This window comes from Callionymus lyra, chromosome 2 (genome assembly GCF_982586985.1).
Source record: "Callionymus lyra chromosome 2, fCalLyr1.hap1.1, whole genome shotgun sequence".
Classification (NCBI taxonomy): Eukaryota; Metazoa; Chordata; class Actinopteri; order Syngnathiformes; family Callionymidae; genus Callionymus; species Callionymus lyra.
In genome coordinates this window covers 41,199,584-41,216,662 of record NC_141819.1, presented here as the reverse complement: position 1 = coordinate 41,216,662, position 17,079 = coordinate 41,199,584, and the positions used below count along the sequence as shown (strand labels likewise).

General features: G+C 39.9%; 2 protein-coding genes across 2 annotated transcripts in view; one reads left to right on the top strand and one right to left on the bottom strand.

The window, feature by feature from the left end:
• The first annotated feature begins 974 nt into the window (after positions 1 to 974).
• On the top strand, positions 975 to 2,996 carry rasl11b (RAS-like, family 11, member B). The gene is made up of 4 exons (XM_087783091.1): positions 975 to 1,175; positions 1,264 to 1,320; positions 1,404 to 1,480; positions 2,074 to 2,996. Exons 1-4 carry the CDS (start codon positions 1,061 to 1,063, stop codon positions 2,554 to 2,556), a joined length of 732 nt encoding a protein of 243 aa, XP_087639217.1. The 5' UTR covers positions 975 to 1,060; the 3' UTR covers positions 2,557 to 2,996.
• An 858-nt stretch (positions 2,997 to 3,854) lies between these two features.
• The window catches only part of scfd2 (sec1 family domain containing 2), an 89,998-nt gene continuing 76,773 nt past the window's right edge, over positions 3,855 to 17,079 (bottom strand). Inside the window, exons 7-9 of the mRNA XM_087785258.1 lie at positions 12,409 to 12,543; positions 7,287 to 7,406; positions 3,855 to 4,056 (exon numbers count right to left, since the gene is read on the bottom strand). Of these exons, the coding sequence (XP_087641384.1) occupies positions 3,964 to 4,056; positions 7,287 to 7,406; positions 12,409 to 12,543 (348 nt within the window). The 3' untranslated portion in view covers positions 3,855 to 3,963. The remainder of the gene's footprint in view (positions 4,057 to 7,286; positions 7,407 to 12,408; positions 12,544 to 17,079) is intronic.

Here is a 17,079-nt window from a genome sequence, read left to right as displayed (position 1 = left end):
TTGTAAGTAAGTAAGTAAGTAATTTATATTTATAGAGCGCTTTTCCAGACCAGGGTCACAAAGCGCTTAAACAATCAAAACAATACTCAAAAAAGTACATACTTTAAAGATCAAGATAATACTGAGAACAACACATTAGTTCCAGAAAATCAAGTAAAAGCCTGAACAAATAAAAAGATCTTAAGATGTTTCTTGAAGGAGTCAGTAGATCATCAAACACAGAGGGAGAGGAAGATTGTTCCAAAGCTTAGGAGCAACAGTCTGGAAGGATTTCTTTCCTCTGGTCCTGAACCGTGTGCGAGGAACCATCAGTAGATTCTGATCCACAGACCTCAGAGCCCGAGCTGGGGTGTAAGGCTGGATCAGATCAGTGAGTGTTGTTTGCAGTGTTTTCTGGGTGTTTAAGACACAAATGTCCAATCTTATAATTTGTAGGAAATTTGTGTCTTAAATATTAAATCCCCCCATTTTATTTTATTAAAGGGGAATTTTTATTTTATTTATTTTTTGTCTTTTAAGTCTTTTTTGTTTGACCATTTTTTAAAACAATTTTTGATTGAATGATGCAGAAACGAAAGTACCTCAATAACAGAGAAGCTTCATTTCATTGTCGTCAGACCTCAGGTGTTTTTCCATCTTTTGTTCCATCTTTTGCTCATCCTCGGAGCAGCTTCTCTCACGTTAGCAACAAGAACACCTGCGAGAGCTCAACATGTAAATCAATCTTATGAGTCAAATCAAACACTTTCGTCATATTTTCACGTTTCTGTGAGCAGCAGAGAGAGCGGCAGATGCCTCCTCGCACCTCCATTCACAGGCGTGCTGTCAACACTCGCGGCGCATGCTCGTTCACGTGTACGAGGGGGCGGAGCTAACACGCTGGGAGATCTGGAGCCAACCAATCAGAGCGAGGCGCCTCTGATGGTCGTATATAAAGCCCAGCGTGGCCATCAGCAGTCAGTCCACGGCGCCTGTTCATGCAATAACTGAGGAACTTTAAGACAGAACCGAACCAGAACTGAACCCACCGGTCGTATTTGGAGTGTACCGACGAGCAACCATGCGTTTGATCCAGAACATGACGACCATCGCCGAGTGCGCCGCGCTGGAGAACTCGCAGCCGAACCGAGCCATCAAAATAGCGGTGATCGGAGGCAGTGGAGTCGGCAAAACCGGTGAGAATTTAACCTTTAAAAATGTGCTTTAATGGATCGATGTGTATGTTTCTGTCCTTCTAAACATTTGTTTTTGTGTTGGTTGCAGCGCTCGTTGTGAGGTTTTTAACCAGGCGGTTCATTGGGGACTATGAGAGAAATGCTGGTGAGTTAAAAAAAAACAAACAAAACGATTAAAACTGTTTTATTTATTTTATCTTTTATTAACCGTTGCATTTTCTTGTTCAGGTAATCTTTACTCTCGAGAAGTCCAAGTGGAAGGAGATCAAGTGACCATCCAGGTTCAGGACACTCCTGGTGTGGAGGTAAGATCTCTTCAAATATATATATATATATATATATTTTTTTTACTTTTTTTCCCTCTGAAATGCACTGACTGGCCTCAACACTTGAAATGTGTTTAAGAGCTTCAGCCAGAGCAGTACAAAGCTGCCATTATCTAATACAGTGTCTGGGCTTTAGTCCAACTCAAGGAAAAAAACGCGTCTGTGCTACATATTTGAGTCCAGCTCGTGCGTCTGGTGGTTTAATCTCAGTTTTCCACTAATGGTTGAGAGACCTGAGTAAACGATACCCTGACTCTGTCTGCAGCATTTTACCCATCGGTATAGTGTAACAAAAAAACAACAACTTAAATAACACATTTAACAACTGAGGACGAGAGGATACAGTTGAATTCAGCAGATTTTCAAGCTGATATTTTGGTCTCAAAAGTAGTAATGACTTTCAAGAGTCATGTTTCCTTGTTCTTGCAGTATCACAATATATTGTATTTTGATTAACGATATTCTGTCAAAACTATTTTTCCGTATATAAAGAGAAATCCATATACTAATGTTGGATATTATGGATGGAAGAAAAATCAATTCTTTACTGATCAGTTTTCTGTTTTCTCCAGATGTCTGATAATGGTGTCAGTCTGCCTGATCATGTGACCTGCTCCATCAACTGGGCCGACGCAGTGGTGCTGGTCTACTCTGTGACCGACCGCCGCAGCTTCGACCTGATCACCCGGCTCCACCAGCTGGTGGTCCGGGCGGGCGGCGCCAACATGCCCCCCGTCATCCTGCTGGCCAACAAGTCGGACCTCCTCCACCTGAGGCGCGTGGACTCGCAGCAAGGCCCGGTCCTGGCCGAGAGCCTGGGCTGCTTGTTCTACGAGGTCTCGGCCAGCGAGGACTACAGTCAGGTCCACGAAGCCTTCCACCGGGTCTGCTGCCAGCTGGCCCGGCAGCCGCAGCCCGTCTCCAACTCCAGCGCCGTCACGGAGAAGAAGCGCTCGCCCCTCATCCCCAGACCCAAGTCGCCCAACATGCAAGACCTGAAGAGGCGCTTCAAGCAGGCGCTGTCTGCCAAAGTCCGGACCGCCACGTCGGTGTGAGGTGGGAGCCGGCCCCGGGCTGGGTCGTTTAAGAATTGAAGAGGACTCTGAGGTCCGGACTCGAGAAGATGTGGGTCACACCCACTGGCATGCTGCAGGACCCGAGCAGAACTGAAGCGGCAGACTCTGCACTTTCTCTTGGAAAACCTGTGGCGCTGAAGGACTTTTTATTTTGAGCAGTTCTTGTGTCAGACGTGGCACTGCTGCCACTGACGTCCTTCCAGCAGCCGCTCGCGAGGACGTGCTCGTCTGAAAATGAGCGTCTGGCTTATGCCTGAGCGAGGAGAGACAGCGGAATGTAGCAGTTGACGATCACTGATGCACTTTATTTGAAAAAGCAACACTCGTCCAAAGGGTCGACTATTTATTTCTTAGTGACTCACTTTTTGATCACAATAAAATGATGACAAATTTGAATTTCTCTGCTGTTTTGTTTGAATGAAGCTGAGGGCACAATGTGAGCGACCTTGTCTGCATCTGACGAACCACCGCGTCACTTCTGACGCACACGCCTCAACTCCTGATGCACTGAACCTCAGGAGCACAAATACTGCAGTAACGCATGAAGAGGTGGAGGTTTGACTTCAAGTTTGAGAAATGTTTAAAATGAATTCATTAAATCAGTCTTGATGTAAACGCACACCTTTATTTAATTGATTCAATTAGATTGCATTCAATAATTTGGATGTTGATTTCCATTTCTTTTAGAAAACAAATTCTAATTAAATTAATTTGATATTTATAAGACTTTTGTTACACAAAATGTTGGAATAATTTTAAATCTTTGACTTAATTAAAAAAACAATGTAACTCATCTTAAAGTTGCATTTAATGTGTTAAATTCAAACCCTCAATATTCTGATACTTTAACACTACATGACTTAAAACAAGTCAATGCCCGGGGGCCAAACATGGCCCGCCAAGTGATTCTTATGAGGCCCACTGGAAAATTGGAGTAATGTTTTATGAAATAAAACATCAGTTTGATGTATAGGAAACAATTATACAAACGTCCCATGAGTAAAATGGACATTAGTAAAATGTATTTGAGCATTTGATAAACCGATAACTAAGATGGATTGAACCTTAAATAGTTAAGTAAATAAACCTTTTGTTTCGGTCCTTGACCTCGACTGCTAAAAGACTTGACACCCGTACCTTAGTCTTATAAAAGTGTCAAGTCGTAAACTTAGCGACTTGCTAATAATCTGTCCTGCATTTGGCAGCAACATGTGATGAGAGGTGAAAGTCTTCTCACCTCCTCCTGGTCAAGATGGCAATAAAACAGATGGAGGCAGTTTGAAGTGAGAAGTCTTTTTTTTACTGTAGGCATGAGCTCAGCACATCTCTGATCAGTGAAGTCCTCCTCGGAGCTTTGGTCTCGATTCATTAAACAATGTCCCCGCGTCACACCCCGATGTCCGGCGTCAGGCGTCGAGTGGCGAACAGCAGCTCGGGGATGTCCGTGGGTCGCAGCAGTCGTGTGGACAGAACCAGCACCTGTGGACAACAACACGGTCCTGCAGGTGAGACCAGGGCGACGCGTGCGAGTCGACTTCTACATGACGATGATGAGAGTTAGCATCAGCTCAGCTCGACGCGACGCAACTGAAGAAATCATTACGACTAACATGGCAAAGGGAACTGGACGAGTTCAAACTAGCTCAAAAGTCACACGTCAACGTCAACTTAAGGAGTTGTTTTATGTGGCCTGCCAAAATGTTGACTCAAAATCAAAGAGGTATAAAGTTCATGTTGATATTTTATGCTATAAAGATGCCAGTGAATAATAATAATAACTTTATGATGACCTTTAAGACCTCAGACTCACAAGGTGCTTTACAGCAAAACACAGTACATGATTCAAATAAGGTAAAATCCCATTGAAGGGCTAAAAGCACATAAAAGACAGTTTGTAAAAACATGTTTTCAAAAGTGATTGGATAAGAAGATAAGGAACAGAGATTATCGACGTCAACTACTGCCTTCCATTCACAGTAAAACTGAGGTTGCAGGAAATATATTTAGCGATCATTTCTGACTGTTAAAGACAGTTAAATATGGTTATATTATGGTAAATGTCAAATTTGTTTAATTCCTCCCAAGAGCTTAAAGATTTTGGCCTCATGTGTCGAGTTTGACATTCTTACACTATTCTTGTATATTTATTTTGTATTTTACTCTAACTTTATTTCAATCTTATTCTATATATTCAGTCAATCTTTTGTTTTCACAAAAATACAAATTCCTAAAGTGACACAAACAGCCGGAGAATAGAATGCCATGTCTAGTGTTAATACACCAATCAAGCTGTTGTGTTCTCAGTTGTCATCATTAAACATCTTATTTTACTCTTTACATCAGCGTCAGTCTTACACTGGTTAGACTGGTGCAGGGAGAGAAACTAGCAAAAGTTTTTCAGGCTCAAGGTTTGCTTCCGTTGGATGTAGATGAGCCTCGTTCATTCATCATGAGATGTGATGTCAGCACGACTTCAAGCTCTTCAGCCTCTTTGTGTGAAGACAGAGATCATTGTTGTATTCAATTCAAAATTCTTCACGGAAAAGGACTCGAGCCCTTTTTTTTCTTTGCTTTAGAGACATTTTTGATGTCAATTTCTGCTGAAAATGGCTGCCCTGCTCTGCACTCATTTCCAGCACACTTGGTTTAGGAAGAGTAGACTTGGGAACATGTGGACCAGTGAGTGTAAATAGGCGAGGCAAGGTATGTATTATTAAGGGTCTGAAGAGGAAAAAAGGTAGAATGACAAACGTATAAATGACAAAAGATGATACGGATCAGTGGTCTCTGAGTCAGTTGTTACCAGGCCACACAGAATTTATATCTATTGATTATTACTATCTGAAAGGGATTTTAGTTTGAAAAAAGATAGCATTTTGTCTGAAGTAACATCAGTCTGTGACTCAATCAAGTTTACAAAGAAAATAAACCTGTAAACTAGTGAACATTAGTCCAGCACAATTAATATGTATTAAATCTGGTTTAAATTTCAATTGGACTCATTTGAATTTCAATGGGGGTCTTCTGCTGCCCTGGAGCCCCTTTTCTTTTGACCTGATGGAGTTGACCTTTGACCTCCCCTCTAAAACCTTCACGTGATAATTATGAACATATTTTATCAAGTGAGTTTGTGAGTCTCTGAGTCTTTAAGCTCAGGCAGACGCACAGAGTTAGAAACCTTGTTCAAATCCAATCAGTTCCCAACCTTTACCGTGAGCTTGTCTTCATAAAAGGAAGGAGAAAAGAAGAAAGGAAGGTGATTCATCGTTTGATTGACTGAATAATTAAGAGCAGGTGGATCTGGACAAGCCAGCTGTCATGATAGAGAGCGCACAGCAATGATGATGATGATGAACTAGATAGATAAAGCAAATCTGAATCAGGTCAGATGCAGATCATTCTTATGTAAAACAGTCTCATCATAATTCTATGATTCTAATAATAAGGAAGTGAAAATTGAAGGTAGAGTTTCCCAAAACACTGAGGGCGACAAACAACTTGTGAGAGTGAAGGACATGCGCTCTCTCATTCCTGAGAAAATAGGTCACGCTGTTATAAAAGTCTGCCGGTAATCTTGTGAAAACTACTCTGGATTCTCAGCATCCGTAAAAATGAGTGTGAATGAAACTGTGAGTCTTTATACAAGCGTGTGTCGCCCTTCACGAGTCCAGGCTTTAGATAGACGACCTGGATGAGGTAAGCTCCGGTCAGGCCGGCCTCCTGTGAGACGTGGACGCTCGGGTCAGGAGCTCGCTGTGTGGGCCAGAGCTGGTGACTCTATTTGGTTCTGTCTGAGTGCAGATGAAAGACCAAGATCCTGTCATTGTCCGACTGTCAACCTTTTATTAAGACAAACACACGCTGGTCTCCCAGCCTGACCCGGTTCTGTCTCCTCGCCTCGACACCACACGCTCGCACACGCCTCGACGGTAACTCACGTGTGCGACCGACAAGAAAAATCGAGTTTTAATTATGGTTTTGAAATCACATGTTATTGCTATCATAGACCTGGTATGGTTTATATTTCAATAAGGTGTGTTTTCTCAGGGTCAAGGTGACCCAGAGGCCCCAAAACAAATGTGTTTAAGGTATCCTTATCTTCACGTTTGTTTTTGGGCCTTCGGGTCACCTTGACCTTGAGATAACACAAGAAGTAACCCTAATTAACCACATGGTTTTTTTTCAGACAGACAAGAATATTCTTGAGTCTATAAGTTAACAATAACAATGAAGAAATATAAGTCTCCTGCAAAAAGTTAATGGCAGAGGAAATTTAGAGAACATTTTAGAGGTGAAAAAACTTGATCCCTTTTTAAATCCAAACACATAGAAACCCCCAAAAACCGGTGTTATTGAAATATAAACACACCAAAAACCCTTAACTCTCAGAAGGTTGCTGGGCAATAGATAATAACACAAATATAACTTGGCGTTTTAGAATTTCTTGTTGGCGTAAATGATCATTGAAGTTCAAATCTATCATATGGGACAGAAGCCTCTGAGACAATGGTGGTCACAATATAACGTTTGAATGCCTTACACAAAAATACCACAGATACATATGTAATAAAAACAAATACAGGAGCTTTCAAGTAATCAAATCCTTCTGAAAAAAGTGAAATAATATTTTCAAACATTTGCTTCAGAACGGTTGTACATCCAGGACAGGAGCCCTTTAAGAAGAGATCACTATGAGCAGCACGACTCACCTGAATCCCTGGATTAGTCGCGGCGACGACCTCTTTGATGAGGCGAAGCTCCGAGGGAGTGACTCCGCCCACCATGAAGAGGAAGAGCAGCGGGTTATCGCAGGGGTGCGGACGACTCACCTGTGCACAGGAACAGATGTTTCCTTTTAGTAACACAAACACTAATCACAGTGTGTTGTCTTATAAATACGTGTGCAAGTCAGTGACCCCAACCAATGGTCCGTGAGGCCCATGTTGCAAAGTTATTTAAGTATAAATGTGTATTAATAAAAAAGATAATAACCTTAACGCATTGTTTAGAATGTAGCCAGACCTCGGCAAAGTGCAACCCTTTGACTGGATTCATGTGAATGCTTGTGAGGTCAAAGATCATGTAGAATCTAACAATTCTATTGTGTATTTATGTCTGTTATTCATTACTAGTCTCTAAATATGACCATAGGGTTTTAGGTCTTTTGTCATATTTATTGCCCCTGAAATAAATGTAGGTGAACATAATCCAATTATTTAGAAAACCAATGGTTTTATATCAGATTAAAACATAAAAAAATTATATAAAATAATAATTAAATTATTAAATTAATTTATTACTATTTTTTTTTCTGTTGCAGTTTTGCTTTACAGCCCCTCACAACAGCCCCTGTACCAAATGTGGCACCTGAGGAAATGTAACAGCCCACCACTGGGGTCAAGCTTGAAGTGTATTAAATAGATTTAATATCAGTGTGTTAAGTTTTAAAAACAAATAAAACAATTAAACTAACATATCTAAATTCATAGGAGACACAAAAGAGACATATTTCTTTCAAATCATCCCTCTATGAAAACAAGTCATTGACTTTGCTTGTCTAATAATGAAAGACAAAAGCTGTCATGGTTTTCAAGGCTGCTTGGTAAAAAGACGGTGCTGAGATGGTTAAAGCTCCAGGCAGGTGGGAAAACACATGACAGACTCGGGGCGGAACAACTCATGAAAATGTGGATTTAAATCCGAATGTGTGTTTGCAGCGTGTTGAGGAGTGTGGCGTCTGTGTGTAGAAGCCTACTGGTCGTCCAGCTGCATCCAGGACACATTTTCCTCCTGCAGACACTGAAGCAAGCAATCAGAGCGGCGGGGGGCGGACCCCCGGAGGAGAGTGGCGGTCCACGTGCGGCGCCGACAGGCGAGAGTGGGAGCGAGGCAGGCATGACTCAACGTGCTTTATACGCCACACACCGGCCAGAGCTTCATTGTCTGTCTTCATGAGGCATCTTTGCATATTTTCGCTTGAAACCTGACCTCCACGTGCGCGAGCACGAGCACCTGCGCGGGTGTCGAACATGTGGACCGACATGGGGGCAGATGGAGAGGAAGAGGCTGGAGGCAGCAGCACTGAACATGTTGCATTGATGTGACATTACCTTAGCATTCATGTCGAAGCAACATTGAGATCAGATGGAAATATGACTTTTCTTTCACACCGGACGTCCTTCCTGGATGTTTGCATGAAGAAGAATGTTTATGGAAATCAGTCCATAAATTATGTTCAAGCCGGTTGACACGACAGTGTGACGGTGTCAGGATTAGGCAACAGAAAAATACAGTAAATAAATATTGTAATAAGTGGAAATATAGATACATATAACCAAAACATTTTTTTTGATTAAAATATGATTTATTTCAGTCATTTACATACATCGTTTAATATTTGGAAACAAGTTTAAGATGCAAAAATGATTTAAATCTCAGAGATTAAGACAAATATTGTCTATTATTTTACTATTTAAATTCCTGTAAATAAATATTCCCATAGTTTCCTTTTCTATCATGTGTTAAGTGGTGTTAATATTGTCCGTAATGGACACAATCCAACTTCCGAAAAGAGCTAATTGATCAAAACTAATTATTTGGGGAGTTGCCTACTTGAGAGCTTGGCTCCTGCACCTGTTTGAATGATGCTATCCAACATGTGTGATGTTACTTTGAGAAAAAGATGCCTTTTCTAAAAGCTTTACAAAGTGTTTTTTTAAAACAGATTTTTAGACTATTTAAGAAAACTAATTTTTGGGTGTTTTTGCAGTAAAGTAGTACTAACGTTGTTAAAGAGATGCATTGTACCGTGTACAAGGCTTGACAATGTCTTTTAAAAGATGAATAAACACATTCAAATGAAGACGACTTTAAAATATGTAGAAAACTAGCTGGAATACCAGCGTTAACGCTTTTCAAGCCCCTGGACACAAAAGAAGATTCAAGGACACTAAATAAAAACATCTGTCAGCTTCATCAATGTGATGCTGACAACATTTCGTGGTCAAGATCCATCTAAAGAAAGTGAACGACACACTCGTCGTCACACAAGATCCTCACTGACAACTCAGAATTCAGTATCTGACAGATATGGTGACGTTCATGGTGTCACATTCTAATCAGGTCATTAACAGCTTCCTGTCTTAATATTCTCAGTCAGGATTAGTAGGTCACACAGACACGAGTTCTCAGAGGGTCATCGGACCAGGACTGACTCCAGCAGGGTGGGACATAAAGGGCCCCAGCCAGAAAAGATTGTCGGCAGAAGAAAATCTAGGTTATCTTCTTAATGTGACTCAGCAAGTGCCAACCTCCACACATTTAATCGATATATTTCTGTTTACACCCAATATTATTGACACACTTTCATTTTCCTCGGATACACTTTTTTAGCATTTGAAATCTCAATGGTGCAATAAACTTTAACCCCTTACCATAACTCTAAACCTCAACCCTAACCCAACCCAAAACTTACTCATAACCCTCACCCTAATCCCAACCCTTAAACCTTACCCCCATCGTATCTCAACCCTAACACTTACTCATAAACCTTACCTTAACCCCCCTCACACTAACCCATACCATGCTTCCAACCCCTTACCCCATCACCCTTAACCTCACCCCTAACAGTAACACTAATCCTCCCCAGTGTTATGGTTAAATCGAGGGTGATTTAACTCTAACACTAATCCGTACCCTCACCACTAACTTCCACCTAAACCCCTCATTCTAACCCAGTGGACTGTGCAGAGGGGCACCTTTAAATACACAGTTCTAAGCAATGTTGGGCAAAGACCAAGACTGGAGAGTCCAGCCTGAACGGTACACAGTGAGCCACGTGTAGTTAAAAATGAAACTTTTATTGGGTTGTCTTAAGGAAGTTCACCCACGGAGCACTGCGAGGCTTTATTGCCCGGGTTTGTCTGAGTTGGTATTTCATGTGCCAAGAAGCTGAATTTGTGTAAAAGCAGGCCACAGTTACACAGTCGGTGTGATTCCTCCCATGAAGGCAATCATGGGTTAAAGCAGAGCCAGATGTGGTTTAATCAAACCGTGGATACCATCAGCTCTGTGGATGAACATTAGACCAGGACTAAACCGTCTCCAGTGGCAAAACGAAGACCACAAGTAGTATTTGAAAGGAGTGGAAGTTTAATTTTACATTGTAAATTGACTTAAAATGAGTTTTAATATCAGTAAAAGATGTTTTGTTTGCTTTAAACACACAAGCTGATGATTGGAGATGAAGTGGAGAGACTCTCTCAGACTCTGCTTCTAGAGGAGCCTGGAAAACAACATATACGCTCGACTGTTGGCGTGTTTAACCACCACTTCCTTCAGAAGCTGTAATTTTTCAGCCAACTCTACAATGATTATGGGTGTGACAGTGACCCGGTTTTATAAATACAGCCTTCAGTAGCTGCTTACACTGACAGTTTAACGTCAGGCAGCTCCCAGGTCTGTGGAATATATGAAACTTGAGCTTCATATGTAAAACAGTAGCTCATTCTCTCTCCGATGCCTGTGTGTTCATGTGTGTTTGTGTTTGTGCTCTTGTGTGTTCACATTTGTGTAAGTAAGTGTGTGCATACTCATGTGTGTGTTCACATTTGTGTAAGTAAGTGTGTGCATACTCATGTGTGTGTTCACTTTTGTGTAAGTTTGTCTGTGTTTGTGCGCATGCGTGTGCTTGGATGTGTTCGTGTGTCTGTGTTTTTGCTCTTGTGTGTTCACATTTGTGTAAATGTGTCTGTGTTTGTGCGCTTGTGTGTTCACATTTGTGTAAATGTGTCTGTGTTTTTGCTCTTGTGTGTTCACATTTGTGTAAGTGAGTGTGTGCGTGGGCATGTGTGTGTGCATGTTGGAGTCTGTCTGACCTTATAATGTCTTATAGACTCCTTGACAAACGTATTGAAAATGATTGTGCAGACTACTGAAAATTCAAATACATCCCACTTCCAAATTTAACATGTTAAATTAAGTTCATTTTCATAATTTCAGGTACTTTCTTCAATTGAAAGACTCACAATCCTTCAGAAGTTACTCTCTACTCCTCCACATCTATCTTAAGGTCATTTGGTTTTTAAATTCATTTTCACATCATCCTTTGTCTCATAAAAGTGTTTAGATTGTTAATAATCCATATTATTAAATTAAAATCACTCAGTCATGCATTAGCAGAAATTAATTGTGTATTAAATTCAACTTCCATTTTCCTGAGGTGTCAGAAAAGGCACACATCTTTACAATCTCTAAAATCTTGTTTGATCAGTTGGAAAAAGAACAAGCGCACATACATAAAGTGTGTATGTTCAGGAGGGTCAAACTCAATCATACAAGGGGCCAAAATATTAGAGGTGTCCAAATTGTGGGCGAACAAACTGTATATTTACCAGGACACAGGCTTCTGATTTCGATATCTTTTTCTCTCAAATTAAATTAATTATTTGTTCTCCTTCAACAAATCACAAGCATAATCTCTTTCCCTTATCTTATCTTAAACACTGACAGTTTGATGTGTCAAAATATCCATATGAAAAAATATTCATATTTCTACATTGATTTTGAGCCAATCAGCCTTTTGGCCACATAAAATCTCTTGGCGACCTGGATTTGGCCCTCGGACCATGAGTTTGAAATATGTTCTAAATGACAGGATGTATATAGAAAAACTGATATAGTAAAAAGCTGAGATTGAAATAATCACAGTTGATATCCTAACAAGCATTAGAAGGATGAATGAGTATCTCGGTGTCCGAGAGCAGTAAAGCAGAGAAATGACGCTTGAGTTGGGGTCAGTTTTGATGAACTTTGACACCATCAATGACTGACCTTCATGAACATGCTGAATCCAGTCTTCAGCAGGTCGGTGAGGCCTCCAGACATATACTCCATGTCTGGACATTCATGCTTGTCACCCTGGAACACATCCTCCAGGAGTTGACGCAGAAATGGACGGTAGGTTGCCTGTGAAACACCAAAGCACACGTTTGTGATGCTGGTGACATAATAAACGCAAACTGTATATACATGTTTTAATACAGGTAGAAAACATTAGGTATTCGGTGCCATCACAATAATGAATGGCGGAATTTCACATTTACATTTTTTTTGGAAAGGTTGAATTTCTTTTTATTGAATGATTTAATACAATTATTTGAATATTGAAAAGGTCAGTTGTTTTTTACTGAATAATGAAGTACAATAATTCAAAAAGTTACCTTTTAAGAAGAATTTATAAAACTTTTTCAAAAAACAAAAACAAGGCTTAAAGAAAATCAAACTCAATAAAGACGTTAAAAGTTACATTATTTTAAATGAAATTAATTCAACCATTCACTATTCCAATGGCACTGATATACTTCCATAGTACATAGAATATGTTTTTATATTTTCATAATATTTATTTGCGTTAATTGTATTGTGTTATTTTTCTATGGAGTTTCTGTTTGTGGGACAAATAAAATCTTGATTAGTCAGGTGAACATATTTTACATCATTGATTATACATTAAACTGGTAAAACATATTTAATGTACATTGCTAAAAGCATGCTGAGTACAATTTGAAAATATTTTACATATGTAGCAATATACAGATAAATGCACTAAACGAAAAAAAAAAGACATTTAAAACATATCTAAATAAAGATCATGACCACTGACATTGATTGAAATGACAGATGTTTCTGATAAAGAAAAATCCTGAACAAGCATCATGAACCTGATGATGGTCGATCATTAAATTAATTTTGTCCTGAAGTCAATAATTGGAATGATTTATTTCTGACATGAGGGGGATTCTGCACATGTCTGGGCTTACGGTCATATAAGAGGGTTGTATAAATAACACAGTCTGATGCACTTTTACAAAACAAGCAGACTTGAGCAATGGAAGCAAACACTGCAGCTAAAAAGGTTTTCACAAACACCATACAGGTACATAGTGTTCCTTTCTCTGTGGCCCTGGACATTATTTCTTTAATAGGAGTGGAAGAAAAGAGGAGAGAATAGACGGCAATGAGCCTTTTTAAGATCTTAAAATAGTGACTGATGATGCTGCAGATCACGAGTTAGAGTAGACCAACAGACAAAACACATGATCTAAAATCCAGAATGTTGCTCACACTGACCTTTACATTTAGGTAATGAAACCTGTTTAGCTGCAACCATCTGGGCTACATAACACGTTGGTGAGGTGTGTCCGTATTACATCCACTAGGTCAATAGGCATGGTTTACTAGTTTATTAACCTGCCCAAAAGCAATAAGAAAATTAAAGCCACTCAGGTGTGAATTAACCAACAAGAACAAAAGAGAAGTTGCTTTTTGGCGGTATACTAATGTAGTTGTCTTTAATATTAATATACATTTTATTCTTGTAATATTTATCCAGAGATGTAACTTTGCAGACAAATCGGTTTACATATCGTTTTTTAGTAATACAATTAAAATGCTTTTTTTTCAAATATTAAATATTTTAAGCACCTGCTTTCGCCCTGGGATATTTAGAAGACACAAAACCTTGAAAAAATATTTTTAAATAAAAACAAAGACCATGTTATTTATCTTATAATATTGAATTGTCCCTTTAATATGGACTTCATGGACGTCTTTGTTTAGTTGATTGCGACAAAAACTTGACGCGGAAGCTGCTAAGGGCTGAAAGAAGACCAAAAACACTGGAGGATTTTTAACTTTCCCTAGAATGAGAATAAGAAAAAGAGAGCAACAATAGCACACTTGTGTCCCAGTGGGCCGAATCACTATGATAAATCTATCGATGGTAGGAAGAAAATCAGTTCTATGAATTGTTTGTTATAATTTTGCCAGACAAAATACCTAATACTATCGCAGACATTCCTGTGACATAATAAAGTCCTTAAACAAATAAAATATGTTGGAAAAGTTTTAATGATGGGAAAGCTGGACGACATGAAGGTGGTCGTAGCCAAATCTACATAACAACAGTTTTGTGTCACCCCGAACAATATGACGGACAGAGCTGTCGTGTCACTCTGCTTCCACTCAATACTACCGCCAACTGCTGGGGATTGGCATTGCAGGGTCCCTTCTATGTCGGGGCCCCCAGTGTGAGAGCAGCCCGAAACAACTAATGGCCCTTTTCCACCTGCTGTGCTGGCCTTTTGGTCATCAAATATTTACCCCGTAGCCTTTCTCTGACTCAACTAATGACACAGCGACCTATCGTCCCTGTCCAAGACTCTATATATTGTCCCAAATAGGTCATACCAACAACAAAATGAGAGAATGGTAATGGAACTATATGCACGCTAAACACATTTTGACCAGAAAAACACAGACTTTGGTCAATTGTTCCTCCAAATGAATCCACTTTTTCTCCAGGAAAATTGCAAGCATTAAGCCAGCGCTGCTGTATTAGATCACATTTAAGTGTAAACAGATGATTCATTTCCCAAGGGAGGTATAACGCGCACACACACACTTTATAAATACACAACTGAGCCTACAGACGCACACACCAAGTTAATTGTCGACCAGCCTCCGGAATACAAAGAAGCTCTCAATAGCGCGCTACTGTAAACAACAAGCTAATCAGACACAGTAACACATTAGTGACATAATACCACACAAATATGCACTCACACATAATTCTCCCGAGGGACCTTCCTGGTATTAGAACAATTATATTCTAAAACAACAAGCAGGACGCAGACATACATTTGGAATTCATACACTTGACTGTGTCATATCAGGTGAGGGAGTTGAACGGATTTAATAACAAGAATGAGTCTTCCTCTGTTACGAAACTTCTTCTCATCTGATCGATTGCATCTCCAGAGGTGTTCAGTATCTGTCTGTAGATTGCACAAGACCTCTTCTCCCCTGGATTTGATCGACTGGTTTCCTTCCCTGAAACTGTTCAGAGAGTCACAGCTGGACTTTTCTCTGTAGATGGCAGAACATTATGACATATGAGCCCCCTGAAGATCTTTTTTGCTCTTTTTTGATGCAAAACCCACTGAAGCGCAATGGATCCATACACTGTGGGTTGTTTCTAGTCGGATACTTCCAGAATCATTTAACAGATGAATGTTGCATCTGGGCTCTTTCACCTTTGCTCTCAGGCAACCAGGAGAGACTCAAATTAGAACTGCTGCTGTACACTTTTTAAGGCTGCGTCCCTCAGGATATAGAGTAATGTTTGATGGCCTCGAGTTTAACCTGTGAAAGCCGACAATGGTTTTTGGGGAGAGTCAAACACATCACTCCTGCAACCCAACCTTGGGATATATTGGTAGATAAATGGAAAAATGGTTGGATAAATGTATATATGGATAAATGAAGGGATGAATGGGTTGATAGATCCATAAAATGATGAATTGTGTCTTCTCGCCTTGACTATTGCAACAGTTTGATTTCATGTCTTAACAAGAAGGAACTGTCTCGCCTGCAGTTAATACAAAACTCTGCAGCAAGAATTCTGAGCCGCTCTTGTAGAAGAACTCACATTTCTCCGATCCTTAAATCTCTTCACTGGCTGCTTTCAGGTTCAATTTTAAAATTCTGGTTCTTACTTTCAGAGCTATTCATGGCCAGGCTCCTCCTTACATCAGTGATCTGATCCAGCCTTACACCCCAGCTCGGACTCTTAGCTCTTAGGTCCTTTAAGAAACATCTTAAGACATTTTTATTCATGCAGGCTTTTCCTTGATTTTCTGAGACTCTTGTGTTTGTCTCTGTGTTGTCTTCATCTTTTAAGTATTTATTTTATTGAGTATTATTTTGATTGTTTAAGCTCTTTGTGACCCTGGTCTTGAAAAGCACTCTATAAATACTTATTACTTACTTACTTATACAGTATATGGATGCATGGATGGGTGGATGGACAAATATATGGATGGATGGATGGGTGGATGGACAGATATATGGATGCAAGGATGGGCGGATGGACAGATATATGGATGCATGGATGGGTCAATGGACAGATATATGGATGCATGGATGGGTGGATGTACGTATGTATTAATGTATGTATGGATATTCTCAACTGTAAAACACTGAGGTTTAGAAACAGCAAAGAACTTGGCTTGTAAGATGCAAATTATGGAGAGAAGTTATTCCTTCTCTTTTCCTGAGCCACGGGAGAAACACTTTCACATTGTTTTATTGGTTGAATTGGATGCGTGCTGAGATAGGCTGATGAATTTCTGGATCTCGGGCGGCGACTGGTAGATATCATGCTGCTTTTCTTTGATATTGACTCATTGAAATGAAGAAATGAGGAGGAACAGTTCTGCCTCAGAAGAAAAACAGTGTTGCTGGAACACACGGATTCATGCTTGTTGCTATTGCTCAGACTTTGGATCTGAAACATGTTTTTGCAGCTGATAAGAAGCAGAATCACTCCCAAATACACTGTTTGAATAATGAACATTATATCTGGACTGACTATGTTTCATCTGAGGTTGAATTTGAAAAATGTTAATGTTGACATCATAAGCTTACATCAGTGTTTGGCAT